Source organism: Trichoplusia ni, chromosome 22, assembly GCF_003590095.1.
Source record: "Trichoplusia ni isolate ovarian cell line Hi5 chromosome 22, tn1, whole genome shotgun sequence".
NCBI lineage: Eukaryota > Metazoa > Arthropoda > Insecta > Lepidoptera > Noctuidae > Trichoplusia > Trichoplusia ni.
In genome coordinates this window covers 1541585-1564097 of record NC_039499.1, presented here as the reverse complement: position 1 = coordinate 1564097, position 22513 = coordinate 1541585, and the positions used below count along the sequence as shown (strand labels likewise).

Genomic DNA, 22513 nt, shown 5'->3' with positions numbered 1-22513 from the left:
GATGATATCTCTCTATCACCAAGTATGAGGCATTCTCAACCAGTACATAACATCTATTTTTCATACCCCTAAGTGTTAAGGGCTGCTCACACTAAAAAAATGTTTTATTTTTTGGACGATTTTTTTTAAATAGAGCCTAGAAATAATTTATTAGGAAAACAACGTTTGCTAGGTCAGCTAGTAAAATTATATAAGCGAGCTCCGAGATGCACAAAAGTATTTATGATGGCAGATGCTGCAATACTGAAAATATAATTCATTTTCAATCAATACTAAGCCTGAAATGGCGAGCTGGCCGCAACTAAGAATAGTGCAACCCAGTTCCCGACGTTTCCAGCGGCGTCGGGAATTCAGGCTTCATATCACATTGTTCGGCTATCTATTATTATCTAGATTTAATTGCTTCGTTAATTACTGTTTCTAGTTTGCTATGCCATAAGTTTTGATAAATAACTAAAATATGCATATAAGTTATATATAAGCCTTTGTGGGAATGTGTCTGCAACAAAAAAGTTTCGTTTAAAAACGTCATGCTATACTTTTTTTGTTAGGCGCCATTTAAGAATTTTCTTTTTTTAACATATTTTTAATGTGCTTGAATAGTGGCGTAAAGAATAGGATATTATATCAAATAAGTTATTTTTAATAATAATCTTCTACTACTCCATGCATATAACATCACATGCACAAATTACTTATCCATCCACTGTTCTTCAAAAATTAAATGTATCTTTGTAGAGTGTTAGGTTACATAAACCTTTCGTATTTTCAATCCACTCCTACATATTGCATCTACCATTCTTCGGAACTCGGTTCAGTGCTTAAAATATATTTCGTTTCTGATCAATACTCTGGCTAAATTCGTGACTCCTGACCCCATCTACGAATAGAGCAGCCAGCTCTGTCTGAATTCGTAATTGAGAGCAAATGGTAGGCTAGAAATAAAATGAAGGGGAATTAAAAATCGAATTATAGTCTGGCGATATTGTTTCATTGGACGCTGGACAAAGAAAAATCGATCTAAGATCGTCGCGGCAAAGCTGTGGTGTTTTTTTCAGATTGTGGCCAGAAATTGCGGTAGAGACATGTTTCAAGAAAAGGGAAGATATTGGTTTGATCTTACATAGGGTTTAAAAAACTAGTAGACAAAGCTTAATATCTCAATGAAGAAAATAAATATCGATCGAGGCTTCATGTTTTAGAAAAACACGAATCATCATGATAGCAACATACTAAAGCTTATTGGAATATTGGAGCAATCGATTTATATTTGCAGATAAAATTAGATACCTATCAGCCACAAATTTTGACCAGTCATTGTTCAATTTTGCCATACTGGTAGCCTATTCACAATTCGTCATATTAAGATGAGGCTTGGTTTTATAGCAGTCCACTCCAAATATGGTTAAATTGTAAGATTATCAGAGATAAACTAAGCATTTACAGCAGTTCACAATAAGGCTCTTAGCTTAGTCAAGTTAAGAAAAAATAAAACAGACGCAACAGTTTCACTGCTTTCAACATGTAGTTATACTGTTCTAAGTATGACTGTAAAACAACAATTTTAAATTCTTTTTTGATAGTAACTATCGTGAGAATAATTCATTTTTAAATGATGTATGACTCACGCGTATTTACCGGGGTAACCCGCTAGTTTCGGACCCAACCGCGACTAGTTTCGGAACCGGAGTCCTTAATCATGAGCAGACGCGGCGGGATCGCGAGTTGACCGTCCAGTTCGATAAATACACGTGAATAAACCGTTACATCATTTAATAATTTTAAATTCGAAATTAAACGTAATAGTTTTGTTCGTTAAAAAGAACTTTTTGGGGTAGCGTTTGGTATGAAGCGGGATTGAATATTTGGTAACGCAAAAAAGTATGGAGATAAAAAAGATTTAAAAAGACGCTTTTTAATTCCTTAATTTCTTAATGGGACTCGTAAATATTCGTCTTCAAAAAAGAAAATTTACTTTTACAACGTGACTTGTAAAATCCTGTTGCATGTTATGACGACGTCACGTCCTCTACGAAATCAACAATTCGGAACAACTTGCTCTTAATGAAAGCCGCCATACATGACATGAAAAAGTTTTATTTTTAAGTAAGAAATTTAATAATTTAATATAACGACATAGGTTCTGTATTGAGGAGTTATATTTATATATATACCTGACCCAGCAAACGTTGTTGTTTTCCATGTTGCACAAAAAACAATATAAATGAAAGAAAAAATCTTACGGGTATGAAAAATAAATGTTGTCCGATTCTCAGACCTACCGAATATCCACAACAACAAAAAATGAGAATCGGTAGAGTCGATAGAAGTCAATTTCGTAAACCGTGACACCATGACATGAGAATTTTATATAATTCCTTTTTAATATTCTTTATTCCGTATGGGAAAATGTCCGTTTTAGCTTGAGCGAAAGATAGTCGTAGATTTTTGCTGACTAAAACCCACGAATATTCCTTCTTTTTTAATGTTTGTCCAAGGGCCCTTTTAAACCTTGGAGACAATCCCGCTAGCCCGGCAGCCAGCTTTGTAATAGATGTGCCGGCGTTAGGGGGGGGGCGTGATGGGGCAATGGCTCAGGGCGACTAATTCTGGGGGGTGGCAAGGTCTGAAGTTGGAGTCTCTTGCCTCTCCTGGTGCAAACCCTCAGAACTGTGCTCTACGCTCTGTGCATATGCACATTTTTTATTGAGATTTTTTTAGATGGATGTTTTGAGGGTTTGTGGTGACCACACGGTGCTTACGCTTACGATTGCTTAGGCTTATTCCACCGCCAAACGTAACGCTAAAGGAAATTTTATGAAATTTTACTTGGTTTCAGCAAAAAACTAACACTTGATATTGCTTCCCTTAAGTGGGCGCCACAATATTTTCGGCCGGGGTGTCGGTGGCCCTTACCTACGCTAGCACTGCGAATAAGCGTGAGTTAACCGTTGCATCATTTAATAAGGAATACAGCTATGTTTTGTTACGCAGATCCAATTTTGATTGAAAACTTAAAAATTAAAGATGTATAGAAATACGGAATGCTTACGAACTTATAAAAAAAAGCATCTAAAATATACTTTAGCGACAGGAAAATTATTTGAGTAGGTAACATTGTTTATTAAATTATCTATTTGTTTTATAGGTCATCTCAATCGGATAGATACCATAATAGCATATGGACTATCTCAAGATAGTATAGATAGGAACGTTTTACCGGATTATATTCGCACACCCTATTCTCTTAACATATTGATAAGATTAGAATTACTACCGGTAACGAAGATAAATTCTATATCAGTAAAGATGAATAATAATACCAGCCCATATACGCCCCACTGCTGGGCACAGGCCTCTTCCCGTATAGAGAAGATTTTGAGCATTGATCACCATGCTAGCTCACTGCGTTGGTGATTCCAGATCACTATTTGGAATCCAGGTTCCCTCACGATATTTTCCTTCACCGTTTGTCATTAGTGTCTTAGATTAAATAAGAAATTACATAAGTTTGAAAAATTTACATTGGTACTTTGCTGCATTTAAATCCATGCTTAGAACCGCAAAGCCGACCCGGTCTTTCGTGCACGGTTGGACCGTAAGGCTCTTAACTATATATTGGTACATAATTGTGTGACATTTTGGGGGTATATTGTTAAACAGTTTGTTAGAATGGTGTAAAAGTGAGTTCACTAGCTAAAGGGTAAAACGACTGACTGTCTGTAATTTTAGAGTTATACTATCCAGCTATGAAGAAGCTATATAGTTCCAATAATTACACATAGTTAAGTTCTGCTGTCGCTAAACTCACATTTATTTTTTATTGTTCGTTACCTAACCAAGTTAGTTATCGTAATAAAAAACAACAGCTAAAGTGGCGTTAACAAATCAAAAGTTTTTTTATCTTTGTTTCAATAATTAAATTACTTTTTAATAAAACTCTTTTTGTGTTATTATTATATAATCAACGAAGTGAACGTAACTTTGAATGTGTTAATTAACTCGTTACTTAAGTTTCGATAACAATTAATTGTTTGTTTGAACTTCGGTTTCATAACGACTTTCAAGTTTGAAGTTGAAAGCTCCACCTATTTGGTTATATTTTTATTTACTGGCCATGAGAACAATAATATCTTAAGGCCTTAGTTTTCCTTGTAACTGCTAAGTGCAAAGCCTTTCGTTGTCAATGTAATAAACTTTTTATACGAGTCACATATGTATACCTATAAAGGTGCCATTAGTTTTTCCAGACGTCCGGTAATTTAGTTGGAAATTACCATTACATTAATAAATTGTCTAAAAGCAATTTTATAACACGAAATTTAAATTATTTTTTGAAACAAAGTAAAATACAAATTATTCATTCATTCAAGTATATTCAAGAAATTTTAAAACCTCATGAAATAGGACACAAACCCACATACAACAGTAATACATTTCTATATACTACACCTATCGTATGCTAGAGATCAAAATATTTCACTAAAACGATCACTGCATATCGCATAACAACCTTTTAACACGACAGTACAACGAATACATAGGAAAAAACACAGCCACAACAATCATATCGGAAAATGTACCAAGTAGTACCAACTAGGTGAATACATCTACTATACAAAGTGTAGAGAATATACGTGAAAATATTTTAAATTCTCCAACTGCAGAAAGCCATAAAGTCATAGATACAAACGGGGCTGGTCATTGAAAATAAACCCTGTATGCGCGAACGTCACTCGTCGTAAGGCGCTTTTAAGAGATATTGTTTGTGTGAAAATTAAAAAAAAAATATATTTTATACATTTGTAAATCTGTTACAATAGTCAATTGCAGGCCTTCTTGCTAAATTTCGATTATTTGATGATTATAATTTTGTACGGCAAGAACATTTATTTTCTCTTATTTTATAGCTTTCTTGGTTAAATTGTTGGAAACAGTTTGAAAACTTTCACTCCTATTCTTTACACCTAGTATGTGCGAGAAATTTCCCTAACAATACTAAGACCATTAAATTTAATTATCGTATTCATTGACAAGAAAATAGAATTGAGTCGAAATCTAGAGGCTTATTCGAAAATATATCACTGAAGTAAAAACACAGCCATTTCACAACACAGTACTATGAAATAATCACTTTCGGATCACATTTGAACAACAGGTATCCAATAAATTACAAACATAGTTCAACTTTAATAACTTATTTATCTAAATTCTAAATTATGACTCTCGAGAATTGCTAACAGACCGGAATCTTCTCGTATTGGACAATCTGAAATGACGTCATATTATCGTCAAAAGTAGAATTAAGAAGGTCAGGTCTGTCAGCAATATGCGGAGCTTTCTATCTTCAACAAAATCGTTAATTAAAAAAAACTATTATAATTGCATACAAGCTTATGAAGCTGGCATAAACAATAAAAAGCCGTAGCTCAATAAATAAATATTGCAACACGAAGCAAAAGGGCTAAATTAAAAAAAATAAACAAATATAACATTGCACAAAAGCGAACAAAAATATTGCAAAGAAAAATAATCATTAAAGCCGAAATAGCCGCTAAAAGCTAGCAAAATATACGTATTGCCACTCAAAAAAATAATTAATATAAAGCTTAGTAAAATGACTGATCGTTAATCTCAATCGATGATTTCAATAACAAATTATTATTGCAATTAGCATTTAGTATTGTTCACATACACGCAAATTCACTTAATAAATATAAATATTATTAGCTCAAACCAAAATAAAACGTAGATCCAAAGTTTTAATTGCCAAGTATTTTAGTAATCAACAAGTATTCGAAATTCGAAACTACATTACAAGAATATTTTAAACAAAAACCTTCAGTAAAAAGCATATTTAGCACAAATATTTATAACAATAGCTAATACAAAAAGTAAAATCATGCATCAGGGATTGGACACTACACAATTTTCGTTACTTACAACAAAATGCTGTTTCAATGAGTCAAGTGTGGATCGAGTATGAATCAAGGCCTTCCTTAGTAAAAAATCTTTTTTTTAAGTACAATATAATAGAGTTAATACAGATCATAGGAAACGAGAGGCATCGGGACTGCGAGAGATCGACTCTCAATCCTCCCTGATACGCGGTGCGCGCGCCTTCACTTCATTTTATGAAGATTTGGTATCCAATCCTGATTTAATTATATTTTAAGATCGCAATAAACAACAAGCGAAAAACTTAACCAAAGCAACAGTCTAGAATTATAAAACGACATTTGGCACAATGAGTGAACAATTAAACAAAAAAGCGAAACATCAAAAAAATTCCTTAACATTTTCATAAAGACTTACCTTAAAAACTTTAAATTATGCCTAGAACTATGCTACAAGATTTTTAAAACGTTTTCTAGAATTATTCATATTTACAATCCATGAAACAAATGAATAAATAACCTAAGTTACATGATAAAACCCCTTCATAAAAAAATAAATTATAGAAATATAAAAAATAGACTTGCTTATTATATATGAGAAAAGTGTGTAAAAATATTTTCATGAACCTTGTTTCAATCAGTCATATAGCTTCAGTTGTAAATGATAAATTATACTTTAAAAGATCATATTGTTTGGCTCTAGAACTTATCTTATTTAATTAATTAGACTTTCAAGCAACTGATTTCATGTAAAACAGTTGAAAACAGACAATACTCGCTATGCTTAGGTAATTTCAGTAAACAACAGTTTTTAATAGCTGGATTAAACATGCTAACATACATTCTATTTTAATATTAATTAATAGTCATTCTAGCGAAAGAGTTTTTATATCGAATCTGTAAATACTTTGGTTATCAATTACTGTTAGACTCATATAGATTATAACAATACAATGCTGAGATATATTTTTTACTTTTAAGTATACAACTACTAATCAAATATTTGCTATTTTTTAATTCAGCGGCTGATGTTGGCAAACATCGCCTGCAAAAGCGAGCAACTTAACGATTTACGCTTTTCATTTTTGTGAATACACATTATTATTAAAGATATTATAATTTGTCGGCAAGTAATACTGATAACATGCAGTCCCTAATTCCCAATTTGTACTCTAAGCGAAACACAACCTTGATAAAGTTAACCATACTACAATATAGGTAACATAAGAGGTAGATTATAATATAATTATATTATTATTTCTTTATATTATTTAATCTCTATGAATGTATGATAATTATGCTAAAATATTATTAAACTAGGGATCGGTAGCCACACAAATTTACATTGGCATACCTTTACGAAACTACTAATGGACAGTTTTCAATACATGTTTTGTTGACTGCATCTGGCCAGTGCATAAAAGCCCATATAAGCAAGAATATAAAGCAGACTGCAAAACTGTTTACTTTTCTAAGTTCACATACTTTTTTTAGTATCATCCATGAATTAAACTTTAAATATATTGCTGATACAGGCTGTGTGCACTAGGCCTAAGATGCATAGTCAAAGTAATCTAGGACTAGCCTAAACGCAGTATAAGTTTTGGTATATGCATGAGTAGTATATATAATGGATAGACTCACATTAATATATTAACTACTGCATATCTACTGCAATATTGTTTTTTAACTTATGTTCTAATTAATAATTAACAACAATAAGGAAGTTAGGAGACGAATACAGAAACCCTATATATACAAGACAACTCAAGTATTCTATACCCGATGACTTTCCAAAAAAGGCACAGGTCTACATACTCTACGAGTTTGCAGGCCTGTAATTACTCGGAGAATGAAAGACTAGCGTTGCCTCGTATACCAAGAGCCTTATAAGATAAACATTTGAATAAGTAATACAGGAGAATATTTGCCTAGGATTATGAGATCGATGGAGTAATGGACTAATATGGAATGAGACCTGGAATTTGATTATTTCTTGCTCTGTTGTGCGTTTTCAGCGTTAGACGCTAACAGAGCTGATAGCGTAGCATGAGTAGCGCTTAAATTACCAGACGCAGCGCTTACTATGTTGGAAGTAGAATGCCCGTTATTATTATTCATCATAGTAACAGTGTTCCCTGAACTAACGATAGTCACATTCGGCGGGGCGGTCACCCCATTGGCGAACCCTGTCGACAAAACCTTCTGCGTATTATGCATCATGAACGACTTGGTAGCCCCCGCACTACCTAGAGTCAAAACCTTCTTTAACATCACCGATGAGTTACAGGCATTGTCTATCATATCTTTGGTTGTTGAGATAGTATCGAAATCACTTGAACTAGTTGTGACAACTGTACTTATCTTGGGGGTTGACGTGTGTAGGATGGGTCTGACTGCTGTCACGTTGAATGTCGCGCTCGAAGCGGGGATATTGCTTCTATTGATGATGTTTCGGGATACGATGGCGTTGTGGAGAATGTTCCCGGTGGGGAAAGACTTGGAGCTTACGTTGACGTATTGAGGAGTACCGATTATCGTCGCGTTGGAAGTGCGAGTCCCGAAACCGATGATAGTGCTCGCAGTGCCTTGAGACATGACGGTGCTGAAGGTACCAGATTTTGTATTGATTGGTATTCTGCAAAAAAGGAATTTAATATTATTATCATGACAAGCTTAGATTAATTCAAAAATATTATAAAGTTACGTCTACGTGTTTGATACAACACAAAATACCACAGCGTAAGGACATAGATAAATTTATCGTCATAGGGGAAATAAGTACTATACATTGACCACAATTAAGATAAGATGATAAGTTTGACCACACAGTGTGACTTATGTTATTCATTATTAATACTTAGTGTGACTATACTACATTATAGTGACTTCCATGTTTACATGTTGTCATATTGCCACCATAAAAAAACATATAGGATTAAAATGGCTTCTTTAAAACAAAGTTTGAAATCAAACAAAACGGAAGGAAATACAATAAAACTGACCCTCGAATAAGCTGCGACGTAGTCCCCGGTATGTTCTGTATAGTGACAGTAGCTTGCGGTAGATGGTGCAGTGTACGCGACGCGTGCGACACGGGCGCGGCGTGCGACGTTTGCGACACTTGCGACGCGAGCGACGACTGCGGCGCTTGCGACACGGGCGGCGCGCTCGTGTAGTAGTGAACCGTACTGCCCGTGATACGCGGTGACGGCAAGTGGGCTACTGGCACGCTGTGTACCATACCACTTGTAGTTGAGGCCACTGTGATGCATTTCGTTTGGTTTACTGTAAACTGTAGAAAAGAAGGGATTATTGTTAGTTAACGTCAAGGCAAGCTCAAAAACGAATGATAATATTAATTTTCTTTATCCCAGTGGTTAAACAAATACTTACATTGCTTGTGTTCAAGGTTGTACCCAAGTCAAACTCATCACCAACCAATGTGATCGTATCAGGATTAGCGCCGGTTAACTTCTCAATAGTTTTTCTAGCATCTGCATCACTCTCAATATTTCCCAAATTTCTGCTCAAAAACTCTATATCGGACTCCAATAGACCGTCAACTAGATGGTTCTGAACATCTTCTGATTTACAAAGGGCAAAGTCGTCACTCTCTAACTTTATATCTTCAACTTTAATTCCTTCAACATTAATATCATCAATGTTCTCGCATTTGATTTCATTCAAATCCACATCTTCGTCTTTCATTTCTTCCATCTTGATTTCGTCCAAATCTTCGACTTTGATGCCGCCTACCTTCATATCATCCATGTCCTCAACTTTGATATCAGCAAAATCTGTATCTTCCTTCATCATTGGAACATCTGAGAAATCTCTGCTGTTTTCACCATTCCCTATATACTGACTGGCATCGAAACTGTTACTATCAAAATTGTCGTGATTTGGTTCAACTTTGATATCCTCAATTTTGTATTTATCTTCTTCTTGGATATTGCTTGTGGATGGTTGGGGACTGTTAGCGTTACTCAACTCGCCGCTTAGAGCTCTTTTGAGGACATAAGCCTTTATCTTCCTCAACATAAACAGAGGTACCTTGAACCCTGTCAGTTCCCCAAGCATTGGTAATGAACTGTGTCTGTATGCTTCACTATTAGCAAGCTCTTCAATGTCTTCCAAAACCTAGAACATTAATCAATATATATTTAAACTGTACAAACTGCATATAAACTGTTCTTTCACCATCCGACATAGAAGTAATAATAATAATCACCATTATGTAAGTTTTCCCACCCACAGCATTAACCAAGTTGTGACTAGCAATCCATTCCTTATCAGCCGAGTCAGCTGGATATCTAAGAAGACCAGCGTGTCTTGTATACAAGCGTCCACGTGAATTTCCCAATCCCAACACCTGAAACAAAAATACAAAATTTCAGCATTCTTCTACAATTTACTTGTTCACCCTGTGCTTTATATGGATAGTGCCCTGAAGGATATTTGTGGACGAGAGACATCGCAATACACTCCGTTAGAACGGCGAAACTCTTTCATAAACGCAAGTCTCACTTTAAAAAATTGTGCTCGAGACCCCACTGGGTAATACGTGATTCCAGGAGAAAGAGACAGATCCAGAATCCAGAGCAGAAAAGTCTAGAGAAATCAGTCGATAGTTGCCTTTGCCAATTAAATCAGTTGTAAATTGTTCAAAATTGGTAAGAGAATGATACTCATGAGCAGGTTTCGTAAATACTTGTGACAGTTTATGATACAGCGAGAGATCAACAACGTAGTGAATTACATTCTCTTTGGATCAACGAAAATACTATCAAATGTCACAAGACAGAAAATTGTTTCTTTTCACTTACAGCCGACGCGCATAGGATAGGATAGGCACACAGATTTAGCATTACATTTGACGAAAGAAATTCCGCAGAATGTTAAGAGACAAGAGTACGTTCTTTCATTTTGCTTGTCTATTTTGACATTTATTTTTATTTACTTGAAAGTTATCATGTCTCTGTCAATTCTCTATTTATTAAATTTCTAAAACCAGACCATGGGTTCACAAGCTAGTATCCACATTTTATTTTTTAACTAATTTCGCAATGCACATCAGCTATATATTTATTACAACCACTGTTATGAAGTCGTTAGTACGACAACACAGTTCAGTTTGCTCCAAACTTAGCTCGCACCATACCGGGGTAAGTTATTTTCATAATAATGCAGAATTCATATGAAATATTATAAACCCGTGTACGCGAGATATAAAAAAAATTAGACACAAATACACTTTGAAAATCGAGTTACTGAATCCGAATAAAGTTGGATCTATTTAAGTACATTTACGCGTTTAAACACCCTACTAGTAGAAAACGACTCGACCAACCGCGAAAAAATGCGGTTTTAGCTGATAGGTATATTTTAGCACAATTGATATTTTTTCACTTACAAATAATGCTGATTGGGGTAATGCGCGTACAACATGCAATATTTTTTAAAATGTGGTTTAATATATGGCAAATCAAGCAGTAGGTAAATCAGCAAATTTTATCACTACCACAGGATATACAGATAATGATTACTTACTTTATGAGCATGAGAGCCCATGATGAACAGTGTCTCCTGATTTAACCTTGCTGGATTCCATTTCTCAGGGTCTCTGATGGCCGGAGAAGGTAATGGTGAGGATGACGCACTGTCTGTTCCATCTTCCTGCTTTATTTTCTTGCGCTTCGTCAAATCAATATCATTGTCGGAATCCTTCCTCTTTTGTGATGGAGTCTGTAACTGTATAGAGCATTGTTAGTAGAAGTGAGTTGAAAGAGAATGCTAGATATCTAAGCAATTATGTCAAAGTAAATATTAACACATGTTAATTTCAGTTATTTCAAAATCAAAAGCTGTAAATAAAGAGAAATAATAATGATTCATACTTTTATAAAACTCACAACACTTTGCTTAACAAGTTTGGAGTCAGTGCTGTTATTGGATTCCGAGTCACTATTATCAAATGGTGACTGTGCTGGTCGAGGAGGGGTGGTGTAAAGCAATCGAGTAGCATCTAACATGGCCCGGCAGACAGCTCGTACCTGTGGACAAATATAAATCTATATTGTCTATCTTACTCACTTGTAAAGCATATTGTGTAATTTTATTATTTAAAAAAATATATGTTTAGAAAGCTGTTTAAAGTATTTGGTTGTGCTTGGTTATGTTTAAGAAATTATAACACACATTTTGGCCAGATTAGCACAGAGCTTGAACATATCATTGCTGAACTGCCTCATCTGATACCAAAATTCATAGTATGTAAGCAGAAACCTCTAAATTAAGTAAATTTCTACAAAAATGTGAAACAAATACAATAATATATTATTTTAAAATAAATAATTACCTGATCTTCACTAACAGATTCATCTCCCAAATTCAGTCTTATGTTGTTAACAGCAGGTACAAAGAATTTCTGAAAACAAGGCATAAATTAATTGACTATACACTTAGCACACAGCTATACACAAACTTGATTGATTAAAGTTTAATTCATGTAAACATAATGACAGTTAAATATAATGTATTAATTAACTAAGAGTAATCAATCATCTTGTGAAACACATGTCAGATAATATGCAATATTAATAAATAAATGTTACAATATAATTTATTATCTGTGAACACTCACTTCCAAATACTTCTTGATAACTTGATCAATTTCTCTTGTGACCGCTGACTGTATTGTTTGTCGCAACATATCCAGTGATTTATTAGCACTTGCTCTGAATTCCGCAATAGGTCTAGAATGTGGCTGCACTGGTCCAGGTAGACTGAACCTTCGGTGCATAGCTGCTAAAGTATTTATAGCAATTTGTCTCGTAACTGGCTGTTTCTGAAATTGAAAATGACATAAAACAAGTTAAAAAAAAGAATGAATTACTCCAATTAGAACTCTACTTGTACACGCCAATTTTTCAATTGTTTACATATTTGCAACACCCAATAAAAACAAACCTCTAATGTATGTTAAAACAGCTAGTCAAATAAAAACAACAAAGCTTATATGTATACCTCTTACATTTCAAATCAAGTGTTTTGGAAATAGCTAAATTACCTGCTCATATTGTGTATTTACTAATTGATTTAACGACTAACCACTTTCATGGTCACTGAGATTGTTAATTAATTGAAAGACACTTACGGCTTGCATATTGCTGGGGGTGTTAGAACGGACGATAGTTGCTTTGGCAGGTGTTTGAAAGCCCCACGTACTTGAGGGACCTTCGGTAACAGGATTCTGCGGCGACACCTCTATATTATTCCAATTCTTTTGAACCACCATTTCGAATTCCTGTCAAATACTGTTCTGTAGGATTTTCATACTACCAGCAGCCACTTCACTCACAGCTTGAACAACAATTACTATCCTACACCTTGGCTTCTATCTTTTGTTTCTCATAAGATCTTTTCTAGGGATAATTTTGGGCTGGGAGAGGGTTGGGACGGGAGGGATGGGGCTGTGGGAGAGGAGAGGCGGGCAAAGACGACAGGGCGTTATTTACAATGCAGTGTTGCAAGTTAATGTAAGAATGTTATTTACTGACAAAAGATAAAATTAAATAAATAAAGAATAATCATTCCAAAAAAATTGCATGTTAATATTTTTGAGTTAATTTTAATTGTATAATATTCGCATCAAAGCTTGCCATTGTTTTTCTCTTTATGTTCCTAATTAATATATATTTCTTGCTAATAATTATTTGTACCCCAGTTATGACTGGATAAAAAGGTTTATTTCAAAAATCATGCTGTCTCAACAAATTCCGATCTAATTGCCCGGTGCCGTCGTCCCTGGTGATTAGAAATCGTTAAGGCCGAATTGCCTTGGTCGGCAAAGTGCTTCTCGGACGGGATAAAGGTACTTTCTGGCTTGCAAGGCGATTTTTTCTTGTAGATAGTCGTCTTATTGTCGTTCTATTTCGCTAGCCTCGCGTTTCCAGATTATCTTAAGACGTCGCGAGGCATACCTTGCGAGCAGAACATGTACGAACGGCGCTCAGGCCTCAGCGCGGTCTTATCACTTATGAGCCCAGGAGCTATGCCTGTGCAGCAGTGGCATTAAATTATGTGCAATTAGGCCCCTTCCAAACGATCGAAGGTCGAGCAAATTTTCTGCCAAATCTTCTGGTTACTTTGGGGCCAAAATAGATTTTTCCTCTTTAACTAAAATTGCTATAGTTTCTGTCTTTTCGTTAGCCTTATTTCATTTAGATAGAGACAAAAGTAGTAGCCGTCGCTCAAAAATACTCAAAATCGGGTTATTTCGGTACCTATTTCGAACTGGCAAGTGCCGCTACTGTACTGTCGCTGTCGAATTTGACACGGTTTGCGTCGTCAGCAATACATTTGTCTACCTGTGCAATTTTATACGGTATGTAATTGATAAATTACTTAATGTATGTTATTTACGCTTTTGTTATTATACCTGAAGTAGAAATGTACAAAACTGATGAAGGCTATGATTGATAAGATATCGCTCGAGTCATTATATCGGTTAAATTTACGAACTCATGCAAAGATGACAAGTAGGCAACTGATATTGATATAGTCGGCCAAGCTAGCAGCAGGAGGGCTACATCGCATCAGTCCGGCTTGTAGAGTTGTTGAAGTACGACGGGTGCTAGTTATCTACGTTATCGATAAAACGGAATTTTGATAGGTAAGACAATACGTCTATATTACTATCACTTCGTAATTTTATATAAGATTCTCCATGATAGCTGATATCGATTTCGTGAATTTCTTAAATTTATTTTCATCAAATAGTAATTATTCGTCTACTTAAGCCTCTTGGACTTTGCTCTTGGCTTTGCCACGAACTTGTTCAAGAGATTTCGGAATTCATCTTAAGCACAGTGTTTTAAGTTCCAGAATAATACAGTTTTATGAAACAGAAATTTTCAAGTTTGGTATTTGAATTAGAACAATGAGTTCTCTATTTCCTTAAAACTTGTATCCTATGCAGACTTATTACCTTTTGGTATATTAAGCAATAGATAGGTAGGTATAATATTCTCTGCCCTGTGATGTTGAATATACCTAGTTCATAACCAACAGAACTCTTCTTTCTAATAGACATTTGATTGAAATGTATTTAGGTACAGTTATCAGTTGCATGTACAATAAAAATAACTTTCACTCGACCCAGAAAGTGTCTTTTTTATTTTTCAACAATTTTATATTACAGGTTCTTTACAAATTCCATGATTCGTGAATATTAGATTTAAAGATAATATAATTACTTTGTAGATTAGATATAGATTTGTAACAACTTTAATCAAAGCTCCCCTGCAACCTAATTGTTCTAATTCAATACTTTATATTGTAGATTCATTTGCATTCCATGAATATATTTTTATTTTTAAGCTAATTTGTAGGTACTGTTATATGTATAAGAATAGTGGAACTTTTAAAAATATAATTTAACTATTGATTTAACATTAGAATATATTAAATATAAATAAATTGCCTTTGAGTTAATATAAAAATAGTTTCATAAAATGAGAGATTACTTATCATTTGTTTGCAGAATGTGCTATTTAATATAATTTGGAATAATCTTTTATTCAGACATTCACATTATTATATAAACTTGGTTTGAACATGTTTTGTATCATACTATATTGATAACCAGATAAGATTACAAATTTCATAACATTTTAGTGATTAACTGCTACATCATTGTGACCATAAATTATATTTAAAAAAAAAAATACCTCTGCAAAGCAAGAGCAAATGGTTTATGAATGATTAGATTAATTGAACTACATAGGCTTAACAAATTAGCATTGTGCAAAATATGTGCTGATTACAATTCTTGTTTAAATATTTCCACTAGGAAAAACCCTACACTCACATAACTTTTATTGTAAACCAAACATCTGTACACTGTTGTAGACATTGTTTATTTATTTACTTACTTCTAAACATTCCTTGAGGTCACAACAAAACAATATTATTATATTAGTGCCTATTTACTGATACCAACTAAACTTGTTTTGTTTTTATTTAATTGGTGTTACACAGTTTATCATTTTTTTTTGTTTTAGCAGGGGTATTGAACTAAGATAAATTAGTTTACATAACATAATTCAGGAACAAATGTTTGTTAAAATTAATACCAAACTGAATTTAAGAAACTTTGTTGTTCACTTATCCTAAAATTATAGCTCTTAATGAAGAGTTTATTATCACAATTTCATCAGCCTTATACGCACATGATTTAAGTACACACAAGCATAAAATTGATAACTTCATATTGCAATATATGTTCAAAGTATTATGATCTCATCTGTAATGTTATTGTTTGATCCAAACAATAATTATCAGTGACTTAATTATTACAATCCTGTTGAGTATTATTCGCAGTAGCATTAATTTAGGTACCTACCAATGTCTTATCATTTATAAATAGTGTATTTTACAAACAGATATGTTATGTAGTAAAATGAAAGGAGGCTAAAGGCCTTCAATGTATAATAAAAATGAGTTATTGCCTAGTTGTTAAATATTAATTATGAAAATGGAGGAAACTGTTGTTCAGAATCTCTGAGCATTGTGATCAATGTTATGTAATGATATTAACAGCAATGGTTTTATACAGTAGCTATTTCGATAATACTTAAAGTTTATTAACGTATTCTTTTCCTCTAATTAATAAATTGAATACAAACGATTGTCGTATTATTCATTGAATAGAGACCTACAGTTCAAGTTGCTACCATCTTTGTAACTATTCAAATTTATTTTTCTTGTTGAATAAAGCAAATAAGCGTGTCTCAAGGTTATTATATTACTTTGCATGCATAATATTTATAATGTTTACTTATTTCCTCTCGAGTTCCGTCGAGTACGTTGAGAACATGGTTATCGTATTTGCTTTTTAAAATTACTCTACCAAAAGTTAGAAGTCGTCGGCCTACCGTTCCTATAAATAAAACATTAATGTTAATTATCACAATACGTAATTTCTTGTGTGGTAATGACAGTTAATGTCTGTATTAATAAACATAATTTAGCAAGTATAATTCTTTGGTTTCAGAAAATCAAAATGTCGAAGATCAAGGTTGGACCCGTTGTTGACATCCTTGGTGATGAGATGACCAGGATTATCTGGGATCTCATCAAGGACAAGCTCATATTGCCCTTCTTGGACATCGAGCTGCACGTTTATGATCTTGGTATGGAAAACCGTGATAAGACTGACGATCAGGTGACAATTGAATGTGCTGAGGCAATCAAGAAGTACAACGTCGGTATCAAATGCGCGACCATCACTCCTGACGAGAAAAGAGTAGAAGAATTCAAACTGAAGAAAATGTGGAAGAGTCCTAATGGTACCATCCGTAACATTCTTGGCGGTACTGTCTTCAGGGAAGCCATTATTTGCAAAAACATTCCTCGTCTCGTAACTAATTGGGAAAAGCCTATTATCATCGGCCGTCACGCTCATGCTGACCAGTACAAAGCCACTGACTTCATAGTACCTGGCGCTGGCAAACTTGAGCTTATCTGGACTCCTCCATCTGGAGAACCAATTAGGCACGTTGTCAATGAGTACAAGGGTGCTGGTATCGCTCTTGGTATGTTCAACACTGATGCCTCCATCATCGACTTCGCTCACTCTTCGTTCAAGTTTGCCCTTGACAGGAAATACCCACTTTACCTCAGCACCAAGAACACTATCCTGAAAAAATACGACGGACGCTTCAAGGACATCTTCCAAGAACTTTATGACAAGGAATACAAAAAGCCGTTCGAGGCCGCTGGTATTTGGTACGAGCACAGGTTGATTGACGACATGGTGGCCTACTCAATGAAGTCAGAGGGTGGATTCGTTTGGGCGTGCAAAAACTACGACGGAGACGTTCAGTCAGACTCAGTCGCCCAGGGCTACGGTTCCCTTGGTCTCATGACATCCGTTCTCATTTGCCCTGACGGCAAGACCGTAGAGGCTGAAGCCGCTCACGGTACTGTAACAAGGCATTTCAGGTTCTACCAGCAAGGAAAGGAGACATCCACCAACCCCATTGCTTCAATCTTTGCATGGACCAGGGGTCTTCTGCACCGTGCCAAGTTAGATAACAACACTGAACTACGCAACTTCGCTGAGACTTTAGAAAAGGTCTGCATTGACACAATCGAATCGGGCATTATGACCAAGGATCTTGCTGTTTGCATTAAGGGCTTGAAAAACGTCAAGAGGGAGGACTACTACGAAACCTTCGAGTTCATCAACAAGCTCGCTGAAAATCTAAAGAAGAGTTTGGGTAAATGACTACCCTCAGAAAAAAAGTTTTGTAACCTGTGAACATTTCTTACCAATCAATATTTACGTATGAATTTATAACATGTCACAAGGGAATGAGGGTATTTTATTTAAACCTAATTTATAGCTATCATTCTAATTTATTGTAATAAATGCATTTTTCAATTAATTTTGTTTTCTTTCGGGTTTTACCCAGTCATGGCTGTTTTAATTATAATTGTAAATGAGAACCGAAAACAATGGATTTGATTTGCGTTGTGACATAGGTTTCGGTATGAGAGATTGTTGAAAAACAAATATCAAGTAGTAAGAAAATAAAAGTAGACTCGATTAAAATTACAGCTCTTGAATGTCAACAAACAAGTCAAGGCAAACTTGTGAGATAACCATACATACTTTGCCCATAACGTTGGTTTGTAGTATGCTTGTGTTAGAAATAACAACACACGTTCAATACATACCTAAGCATTGAATTCGTTTAGTCAATTGAATCAACACCAATCCTTGATCCGTCCAGTTATCTGCGAATAATATGGCAAACGACAGTCCATTCACATCATCATTATCTCATCTAATCTAAAAAGATGTAACCACAGTAGCGATAGCTATATGTAAGTACTTTATTCTAATATTTTATTTACATAAAAGGAAAATTGACACGGAGATGTTAATAACATCTGCGGAAAAATACGACGGGGTTAAGCAGTCTATTAACACCATTCAAGGACGTCCAATAAATCTAAATGGACAAATCACTAGCGCCAACGAGCGATGTGAAGTAATAACACAACTATGAAACATTGAATTGTTGAACATCGGACGTTGCCGCGTTGTAACCAATCATTTAGTTCTATCATTTATACATAGATGGCGATTAAGTCGTGTTATTTGAATTAAGATAAAGTTAACATGATTCGGATTACAATTTAAATAAGCATTATGCGTTATTACAAGATGTTTGACGGGCCATTAAATGTTTATGAATATCCATTTATAGCTGAAATGTTCACGATTGTGGGTTTTTCTTATCTTATCGATAAGGCAGCTCTATTATAATACGATGCGTATCGGCTTTGATTTGCCAAGCAACAATGTTTTTTTTAATCTTGGGGTATTTTTGGTTTTATTTTATTCGATTATCTAAAAATACAGTGCCTGATAATAATTGTAGGCGTGGTAGTCATATGTAGATATGCCCTCGTTAGCCGATAAAGAGCAAGACGACGTAATATGTCATCTTGCTCTTTATATTATAACTCACTCAATCTATACTTCTATACTAATATATAAAGCTGAAGAGTTTGTTTGTTTGTTTGTTTGTTTGAACGCGCTAATCTCAGGAACTACTGGTCCAAATTGAAAAATTATTTTTGTGTTGAATAGACCATTCATCGAGGAAGGCTTTAGGCTAAAAACCATCACGCTGCGACTAATAGGAACGAAGATACAATGGAAAATGTGAAAAAAAAACAGGGCAGGTAGGTATAAATCATAACTTATATCTTCTACCCACGGGGACGAAGTCGCGGGCAACAGCTAGTACTCAATATTACGATAATAGCGTTACGTTTTTATGTAATCAATGTTTGGGGAGAGTTACAAAAATTGTTAATTTTTAACTGACGGCTTTATTTTGATTATTTAATGAAGAGTAAAAACCCGTATGGATAATTTATATCCAGCTCGTTTACCAAATTACCTCTTTTAACATTATAAATATCTCTCGACATAACAATACTTGCTGAAATCCTGAACTATCTGATTATAGGTATTTTCTATTGGCTGATGTGTTTACCTACCTAACAATGTGAGGAAAACATAACGTTAGCGATTCGAAAACACCGCGGGGTTTCGATTGCATCGACTGTAGTCTCAACAAAAAATATGTGGTTTTTTAAATTGCTGGATAATGTTGTTATGATTTGGTCTTGTCAGACACCACAGCCCACACATTCAGTCCCACTGTACTTACCTAAACTGAAATCAGATATTGTAATTTGTGGTTGAAGTTTCTACCTACGTGTAATTTATTGCCAAGATATGATTTTAAGACATTGTAAATCACGTCTACTACGTACAGTCAGAAACAGAATCTGAAACACTTAGGAATAGAATTGGGAAAATATCTTCAACATCGTCTAATTAAACACTGACCACCGATTTTCTAAGTTTTCAAACAGGATCCTGAGAGTAGGTACACTAGGAACCTACATCTGAAGGGTAAGAAAGGAAAAAGTCTTTATCTTGTAATCTGCGTTTATTAAACGGCTTTCAGAGCTAACCGTAAGTACTTACTAGTAATTTTGATGATAGAAGAGACTTAATCGTCGATTCTCCAATGTATGTACCAATGATACAGGTTTACCTATAGGATATAGGTTCACCACGCGTAGATAGCGTGGTGAACCTACCTTTTTGGATTTACGTTTCGATGCTTACATACCTACTTATTTCATGAATGGATGATCAGAGAGCCGACTGCCACCTACTAAATATGTATGATATGTCATTTAAGTAAAAACTGATTCTTTCATCCAAAATAACTTCACTACAGTGAAATAGTAAAGTATCAGTATCAGAGTATTACAGACTCAATTGCCAAGCAAACCAAATAAGTACGTAGGCTCAAGCATGCGCTTAAATATAGGTACGTAACGTACGTAGTGGTTTCTTAGGTTTACGCGAATGTTAGACATTGAAATGAAACTACATTTACGGATTTTATCGCGGTTTAATGTTTGATTTTAGTCTGCCCGTGACCATGATACCTGCAAAGGTGTCGAAACGTCGGGAACTAAAATCAAACATTAAACCGCGATTTCATTTCAATAGGTACGTACGATTTATCAAAATATTTAATAAAGTTTATACTTAATAGATTTTATAAATCTAATAATTACACAGATCTAATCTAAACAAATTGATACAGAGTCCAAAAGTCGCACTTATCTACATTATCGTACACAAGACTGTTCACAGGAGCTTACGATGTTTAAAAATGCATTAACAAAACAATAATACAAAGCTTAAGAAAAGTGTTACGTTTATTTTAATGCCATTAAGCGTTCATCAATCGGAAAGTTGACAGCCCGAATCGTGCGAACACAGCAATTTGTAAAAACAATGCATCATTTAGGATGCGCCTATTCAGAAAACATTACACCCAACATTGTTCGCAAGAACAAAGTGATACATTACTAATGTTCTCCATGATCATATCAAAAACGCTTACTCATTACAAACTCTGTCTAATCAATAAACTTAACCGCATTGCAATATTTCAAATCGCCTATTCACTTTACAAATCGTTTTCATTTTTCTATTACAACAGCGATCCCCTACGCGGCAAGTCGACAAATAACTTTTCTTAGTGAATTACCGGAGGCGGTTGACGCGGTTTCCCCTACGAGATCGTCCCTCCCGCGACTCCCGCCATTTCTCCCTCGTGGAGTGGGCCATTCAGAGACGGTTCGCGAAGCTCTCACGGTGCTTACGGCTTGCTTTGCTTCAGTTTGGCGGGCTTAGCGTCAGCCAACAGGCGTGCGCGGTGTGGTCACTCCAACTAATATTTGGCGGGAACGGAAAGCTCGCGCTCGCGGAATATTTATCGCGATACCAAAGCGAACTATAATTCATAAGTTTATGTGTAAATCGTGAATAATGTCTTTAAAATCGAGTCCCCTGATGCTTTTACGATTGTTCATCGTAATAAATATTATGGTAAGCTCATTTGTTTAATATTGATGTAGACATTTATAACTGTCGGCAATCGGCATTCCTATATATGGGTAAGTTATCTTCCTATCGTCTTAACATAAATCATATGAATAAACAATCGTTGTTAAATGAGGAAGTTGAGATTATCATAGCGGTTATTTCATACGATGCGATGGTTTAAGCCTTTAAGGAGGTACTTATTTTAAGTTTTATTTGATGTCAATTTTTATTTTTTTATCTGAAGTCTACACGGCATATAATTAGCTAGGCAATTACGTATCTACTGAATGATTTTAATATTTTTTGCGATATAGCTAGAATCTAAATATTTAATATTAAAAAATAAATATTACATGATCACTAGGTACTGGATGGTAACAAAATTTCAGATTCACTAGCGCACAAATCGATTGCAACGTAATTACATAAATCTGCAAAACAATACAGGTTCTGAACACGACTTGTATCTCCTAAATAAAAAACATACAAATCAATTATTGCCTAGGCTTAAACTTACGAACTCAAGAACTTAATTCACCAAATCGACACGCAGTACGCACGTACAAAGCCTTCCAGTCATTAATTCGGACAATTTAACTCGAATTTTCGGCTG

At 34.7% G+C, this 22513-nt stretch overlaps 3 protein-coding genes across 7 annotated transcripts in view; 2 read left to right on the top strand and 1 right to left on the bottom strand.

Moving 5' to 3' along the window:
* Positions 1–4356: 4356 nt before the first annotated feature.
* LOC113504437 lies at positions 4357–13601 on the bottom strand. 2 transcript variants are annotated; one of them, XM_026886713.1, is made up of 9 exons: positions 13057–13601; positions 12544–12747; positions 12259–12327; positions 11798–11953; positions 11451–11651; positions 10132–10272; positions 9294–10040; positions 8903–9192; positions 4357–8535 (listed from the first exon to the last, which is right to left on the bottom strand). In XM_026886713.1, exons 1-9 carry the CDS (start codon positions 13195–13197, stop codon positions 7887–7889), a joined length of 2598 nt encoding a protein of 865 aa, XP_026742514.1. In that variant the 5' UTR covers positions 13198–13601; the 3' UTR covers positions 4357–7886. The 2 variants fall into 2 exon arrangements, with proteins under 2 accessions (XP_026742514.1, XP_026742516.1); XM_026886715.1 differs by having other exon boundaries at positions 11813–11953.
* Positions 10896–18352, top strand: LOC113504438 (isocitrate dehydrogenase [NADP] cytoplasmic). 3 transcript variants are annotated; one of them, XM_026886716.1, is made up of 2 exons: positions 10896–11065; positions 16957–18352. In XM_026886716.1, the coding sequence occupies exons 1-2, from the start codon at positions 10967–10969 to the stop codon at positions 18190–18192; spliced, it is 1335 nt and encodes a 444-aa protein (XP_026742517.1). In that variant the 5' UTR covers positions 10896–10966; the 3' UTR covers positions 18193–18352. The 3 variants fall into 3 exon arrangements, with proteins under 3 accessions (XP_026742517.1, XP_026742519.1, XP_026742518.1); XM_026886718.1 differs by lacking the exon at positions 10896–11065 and adding an exon at positions 14190–14286; XM_026886717.1 differs by lacking the exon at positions 10896–11065 and adding an exon at positions 14398–14574.
* A 2704-nt stretch (positions 18353–21056) lies between these two features.
* LOC113504551 overlaps positions 21057–22513 on the top strand; it is a 41102-nt gene continuing 39645 nt past the window's right edge. For both annotated transcript variants that reach the window (XM_026886906.1, XM_026886905.1), the window contains exon 1: positions 21057–21903. In XM_026886906.1, coding sequence (XP_026742707.1) covers positions 21844–21903 — 60 coding nt within the window. In that variant the 5' untranslated portion in view covers positions 21057–21843. The remainder of the gene's footprint in view (positions 21904–22513) is intronic.

Excerpts from the sequence above, each read along its gene's own strand:
- LOC113504437 (XM_026886713.1), bottom strand. The coding sequence starts at position 13,197 with ATGGTGGTTCAAAAGAATTGGAATAATATAGAGGTGTCGCCGCAGAAT. Across the intron at positions 9,193-9,293 it reads CAACCTTGAACACAAGCAAT|TTTACAGTAAACCAAACGAA; the intron begins GTAAGTATTTGT and ends TCTTTTCTACAG. Across the intron at positions 8,536-8,902 it reads ACGTCGCAGCTTATTCGAGG|AATACCAATCAATACAAAAT; the intron begins GTCAGTTTTATT and ends CCTTTTTTGCAG.
- LOC113504438 (XM_026886716.1), top strand. The coding sequence starts at position 10,967 with ATGCACATCAGCTATATATTTATTACAACCACTGTTATGAAGTCGTTA. Across the intron at positions 11,066-16,956 it reads TTAGCTCGCACCATACCGGG|AAAATCAAAATGTCGAAGAT; the intron begins GTAAGTTATTTT and ends CTTTGGTTTCAG.